General features: G+C 39.8%; 1 protein-coding gene across 2 annotated transcripts; it reads right to left on the reverse strand.

Moving 5' to 3' along the window:
* Nucleotides 1-2,577: 2,577 nt before the first annotated feature.
* Nucleotides 2,578-5,979, reverse strand: psme2 (proteasome activator subunit 2). Of its 2 annotated transcripts, XM_076290430.1 has the most exons (11): nt 5,768-5,979; nt 5,268-5,300; nt 5,043-5,105; nt 4,863-4,949; nt 4,692-4,734; nt 4,510-4,607; nt 4,201-4,269; nt 4,031-4,098; nt 3,575-3,629; nt 3,263-3,349; nt 2,578-2,771 (listed from the first exon to the last, which is right to left on the reverse strand). In XM_076290430.1, the coding sequence occupies exons 1-11, from the start codon at nt 5,813-5,815 to the stop codon at nt 2,691-2,693; spliced, it is 732 nt and encodes a 243-aa protein (XP_076146545.1). In that variant the 5' UTR covers nt 5,816-5,979; the 3' UTR covers nt 2,578-2,690. The 2 variants fall into 2 exon arrangements, with proteins under 2 accessions (XP_076146545.1, XP_076146546.1); XM_076290431.1 differs by lacking the exon at nt 5,768-5,979 and having other exon boundaries at nt 5,215-5,302.
* Between the last annotated feature and the right edge of the window lie 290 nt (nt 5,980-6,269).

Consider the following 6,269-nt stretch of genomic DNA (forward strand, 5'->3'; position numbering starts at 1 on the left):
GGAAATAATCTATAATAGTACAGGCAACACAGTACACCACTAGGTGTGTCATAGGAATGGGTAGTTGAGTAACAGTTGGCAAAATTAACAAACAAAAGAATATAAGGTACAAACAAACAGGCAAACCACAGATGGCCCTCTCACAGCCTGAACTAATACAAAAAACAAATAACTCAAGGGAAAACATTGCTCAGACACTAAACCATGTGCATTTGCTCTCTTTAAAAGCAACGGGTTATCCACAGCCAACAGGCCGGGCGTGCGAGAGAAGCAATGAAGTTTTAGAATTAAGAATAAAGCCATGTTCTTCCAACAACAACAACCACAAGCACCCATGCGCCAAACAATTCAAATGACCGGCATTGTTCTCCCAGAGAGGAAGCGACGTATATGATCACCACCCACAGGTGGGCGTGTGCACCAGCGCTGCAGGATGATCACCACCCACGGGTGGGCGTGTGCACCAGCGCTGCAGGTCAGCCTTTCCACATACACACCTGGCTTTAAAGTTCACCGTCCTGCATACCTATCTACTGCCAAGGCCTGAAGGGGACGGGGAGAATATTTACTTCTGCTACACTGGCAGAGAACTCATGTGAAACAGACTGGTGGAAGAGGTTTGAATGCTGTCCGGCAGTATTATGAGTGGAACGTCTTAAGGGGGCCCTCTTCCCCATACGGCCTGATCTTATAGTGTGTGCCAATTCCATTCCAGTGTGGACTGGTACACGGTGGTATTATAGGCGAACAGGAGCTGGGAGCAACTGGGGCCATACACTTCTTTACAGGGGGTATGGTCCTGAGCAAGTCATGAAGTGTCCTGTTGAAATGTTCACATTGACCGTTCCCCTCTGGATGATAAGTGGTGGTTCTAGTCTTTGTTATGCTGTAGGTGTCACACAGGTGCTTCAACAGCTCCCCCTCAAAGCTGCGCCCCTGATCAGAGTGGATTCTCCTTGGCACGCCATACACATAGAACCATCTCAGTTAGAATCTTAGCTACGGTGGAAGCTCTCTGATCAGGGGTGGGAAAGGCTTGGGTAAACTTTGAGAAAACATTTGTGACTACCAGAACATTCTCTTGTCCTGTGCTAGTAAAGTCAATGGAGATTATCTACAAAGGCTTAGTGGCTAACAGATTTCCCAAGAAGGTTCTGGCTTGGGTTGTCTTGCTTTAGCAACCACACAGTGCTCACACTCAGAACACCACTTTTGCACCTCATGCCACATCTGGGGCCAGTAGCACCTCTGTCATATCAAATCTGTGGTACTGTCCACCCACAGATGGCCGTGTGGTTGTTGTGTAGGCTAGATAGCACTTCAACTCGCAACACCTTTGGCAGTAAAAGCTGCAGCACTGGATCCCTGGGAGGAGCTTGGATTGCTCGGTACAAGGTCCCATCCACTTCCTGCATTTGGGACCACTGCTTTATCAACTGCGGACTTCCCTTGGTTCACTCCACTTGTCTTAACGGGTATGTGGTCGTCTTGGTCACCAAAACCAGGTATCTGGAAATACAGGGATCAGTCCCTTGCAGGACTTTCAGGATAAAGGGATGACTGAAATCAGCATAACCTAGGACTGGCGCTTGAACAAGCCATTCTTTTAAGGCTCTGAATCCAAAAAAAGTTCTGAAGGCAAACCTGATTCAATGTTAACTATCCAATATTCAGATGTCTGTAATTGAAATGTATGCAAATTAGTGCATAATTAATGAGATATTGTTAAATTACATCCATAAACATATATTTTCTGAAAACTTGTAATGCAAAAAAATATTGTCTCTACATAAATAATTAACTAGTAAAGTTTCATAAGAATATCAAGGAGTTACATTTTTTACCCTATTCACCCATTCTGTGTTGCCTGCCAGTTTTAGGCCACAAATGCTAATTAGCAGGTTTAAAACTAAAAAAATATAATCAGCTAAATATGATATTCAGAATCAGCACCCAAACATTAGGCAAAATACCCTCTTTACCAGCGTTTTCTCACATCTGACCCCCAAGTGATAGTAGTCCCAGTCTTAATTATGCATTATATAAATGATGATGTCATCTAAGTGTGAAAATGGATAGTTTGAAAAAAAAAATGTGAAAATCCAGCAGGATTACACAAGACACCGTACTAAATGTAGATTACACTATCGCTCATAAATGTGGAAAAGTAATTGTTTTTTTAATATAGGCGGTCTTGTGCGTCTCCACGTTTCACGATTGGCCAACGTCATCCCAACACCGAGAACGCGCACAGATCTGAGCTGAAAGCCTAGTTTGACAAATATCACATAACTGCTATCGTAGTATCACTTAACGTATACCCCTGAGTCAAGGCTTTGTGAAGCCTCGATATGTCTACATAGCCTAGATATGTCTAAAGTGCTTCGTAGTATACCCCACAGGTGTTAACGGCTCTTTACACTGCTCAGATTTTTTCGGCGATGAAGGTTCTAATTTATGCCTATCATGTGTATAAATCCTGTGCATTTTAAATTGTTTGATATAGAGGGATTGAATGAAACTCACATCCCTGCTTGTGATAAATGTTTGTGTAATGAGAAGACCAAATCATAAACATTTCGCTGTACCAAGGCTGTTTTAATTGATTGAAATAGAGAACAACAAAAACTGTAGTTATGTTGGTATTGTAGTCAATGGTAATGCAAAATCCCAGTTTAAACAAACAAAAATCAGTACATGGAGGGTTTCTCTTCTCCCTTTGGGTTGGTTACTTTCTCCAGGTTCTTGCTGATGATGTCATACAGTTCAGCCTAGGCAAAAATATACAAATCATATCGTCAGGATGTTCATATTCATATTGTTATTTTCATTCAATAAAGTCTTTAAAATGCAATACTAAGAAATAGCCTTACTTAGAAAGAAAAATAAATGTTACTTAAACATAATACATTGAAAGGGTTAGCAAAAAGCTATAGCAAAAAAACATCTGATCGTATGAATAATGTAATGCCGGTCTTCAAAGTAATATGGCCTGCAAGATCTATGGTTTACTGTAACATTTCCAGTGTTCCTGTGCATTGTACTTCCATTTACTATACCATTCACTGTTGCTTCAGAATTACATGTCATCACTATATTTGACTGCCATACCAATCTGACTCTTGTCATTGTGGTCAAGCTGTAAATTGATGCCCTGTAGAGCTGGGTTTGAAGAGGTGCGATTGGTCTCTCTCTCTTTGCTCAATAGAATCATAGAAACAAACATATTTCAGCTTTGAACCCACCCAGCCTGATTACTTACATAGAAGCCACGAATGTCCAGGATAATCACTCGGATCTCAGAGTACACTGCTTCATCTTTCTCATGGACCAAAGCACGGTAGTCCATCTAGTGGTACATGTGTGAAGGGGAGAGAACAAGGAAACAATAGTCTAAGTAAAGCATTACATTACATTACATTACATTACATTTGGCTGACGCTTTTTTTAAGCACATTATAATCATGCCATATTCTACCCAGTACTACTTTTATTAGTAATGCGCAATTCCTTAACAGCAGCTGCACACCTAAAAGCTGCAGTACACATAAAATGTAACAAATGGTCATCTCACCACATGAGTATCTTTGGAGGCTTTGGCAACTGCATCCCCCCTTTCTGAAAAGTATCTAAAATCACCAGAAGAGATTAAAGGAATGTAGTTAGGCCAGTGGTTCTCAAACTTTTTCTGTCATTCCCCACTCAAGCCCCACCTGACCCCATCAACTCTGCAAAATGGTAATGTTAAAAAAAATGGTTCCACGTTGCATTTCCTGTCTGGGTCCGCTGGTTCAGATGCTATTTTAATTCATGTTGGTCTGTTTATGACTCATGTTTGTGTGTGGTTATTTTGTTTTGAATCTATAATCTTGTCAAAAAAAAGAAAGGCATAATTTAAAAAAAAAAAAAATATCCTGATCATCGCACCCCACCCGATTTGTCTCTATTCTCCACTAGTGGGGCCCGCCCCACACTTTGGGTTATGCCATTCTTGCAATAGCAATGTAAAAAGTAAAACATTTACACTTACTTGTTTATGTTAGTCTGAAATCCCTCCACTTTGGTCTTCACAGCAGCTATCCTTTCCACTATTTTTTCCTTGAGAAAGAGGAAAACAACAATATCAAAACGGGACATAAAATACAAGGACATGTAATAGATCGTTACAGCAATTAGTGATTAAAGTGGAAATATTCTTACTTGAATGGCAACCCCAAAGTCATTTCCATCTTCAATTTTGGGAATGAGATGCTGAATCCAACAGGATACCTAAGAGATATCAGGTCAGAGCATCTTTATGATGTACTTTTTATGTAGACAACACAATTTTGATTTGGATGTATTGAAATACAATTAAAATATTAAATGATCTGAAACAGTGTCTGTGTATGGCTGCTATATACTTTTAAATGATTTGTTAAAACCAGAGATGCCAGCTCATGCTATTCATAACTGAGGAGAGACAGTTGTAGGTAGGTGAGCTCCAAAATGGAATGTGTTTGTTCTTACTGTGATACAGGTCTCCTTCAAAACCACAATCTCTGGTTTTACTATGTCCAGGAGCTTCACAATTTTCTCATTTCCCTTGATGAAGCCACACTTTGGAGCTGTAAGGTAATGTGTAATGAAATATAATGATTATGAAATATAACAAGAATGGCATTACCAAGTATCAAATGTAGATAATTTACCCTTTTTCTTCTTCTTTTCATCATCTTTATCAGTCTCCATCTCCTAAGAAAATTATTTGTGTTAATGAATTTAATCACCTTGGTAATATAATGTGAACCCTTATCTGATAACACCCCCTAACCCTAAATCCATAGGCCTACTCAAATAAATGTGTATAAAGTGCTGCTGACCTCCTCCTCTGGGACTGGGGGATCTGGGATGGGAATGTCCAAGGGGGCATGGATAGAGGAGAGGTCTGTGATGGAGAAGCGTTCGTCCTGAGAGTAAGCATGCGAAAAAGACATCGAAATAGGAGTTAGTGGAGGAAATTATTACATGGATTGAGTTAATGGTCTTGCATGCATGCATACCTGGAGCAAGTCGTCCAGTTGTGCTATCTTCAGAGGGATGTGGTTTGAAAACAGATTCTCCGCCTGAACATAAACATGTAGATTCCAAGGTGTTATTTTAAAAATGTGTTACTAAAAAATGAACAGCACAGGCCTACAATTACAACGATTTAAGTAGTACAATTTAACCTGCCGTCATGATCAGCAACACAGCTGCTCGAAAACAGGTATGAATTCTGCTCCTACCTGTCGATAGAGTGACTGGCGAAAGTTCTCAACCTGGATGGTAGAAGGAAGAATCAGATAAAATTGTCTGGATTAAATTGTGTCTGCTATCTTGCATTGGACAATAGCTACGTACAGTAGCCTACGTACAGCGACAATAGGGAAATACCAGCCCCGTTTACACTTTCGATTTCAGTTGCTGCGCGATGACTAAGGAATTTATTGCAAAGAGCAAAACCATATATTGTGTATATAAGAAGTCTGTAAAAAACATCACGTTATGGTCATGCATCATACGCTGGCCGATATTTTCAAGTATTAATCAGTAGGCTATTTGTTTTGTGCCCTCGGCATTCACTCGCATACAGCGTGGCCACACATTTGACGTTGATAGCACGAAGCCCAACGAAGTTTTTTTAATATCCAGCATTCATAAATAACTTTAATGAACAGTCAGCCCATTGACTGTACACAAACTGTTTTGTGAATAAACTGTGCTGCATAACTTCCCATCATCTTACCTTAACTATATTCTCGCGACTTATCTTGAGTACAGAAGTTTTAGACATGTTGAGACTTAACTGTTAATCTATTTAAAACTGAATCTACAACACTTATATCTAAAATAGGCTCAATATTTTTCACTTTTCAGAGACACAATCATAGACGATAAAAGAAGGTCGTAATCCGTGTTGTCCTCAATTTCCGCTTGATACTTTCGATTTGTAGATAGTCTGCACCTGATGCCACCTCCTACTTAAGTATGCAGAGGCACAATCATTTTTAAGGAAGTACAACTGAAATCTGAACTCCAGATTTTAGGCAATTCGCTTTAGTAGAGTATTTTTTTCTCAGCCAACGGGCTATACGATTTTTATGGAATGAAAAATGTTTTCATGCTAACGTTCTAAAATTGAGATAATGTCGGTGTCTGTTGCCACCGAATGTATTTAATCATGACAATTATGTGCCCAGAAAGAGGTATGTCAGACAGACCACCTTAACTCTTCCTGTAACGCCGTA

The sequence above is a fragment of the Alosa pseudoharengus genome, unplaced genomic scaffold (genome assembly GCF_046254945.1).
Source record: "Alosa pseudoharengus isolate Yale_2024_CS ecotype anadromous, Long Island Sound unplaced genomic scaffold, YU_APseudo_1.1 YU_APseudo_1.1_scf_18, whole genome shotgun sequence".
Classification (NCBI taxonomy): Eukaryota; Metazoa; Chordata; class Actinopteri; order Clupeiformes; family Clupeidae; genus Alosa; species Alosa pseudoharengus.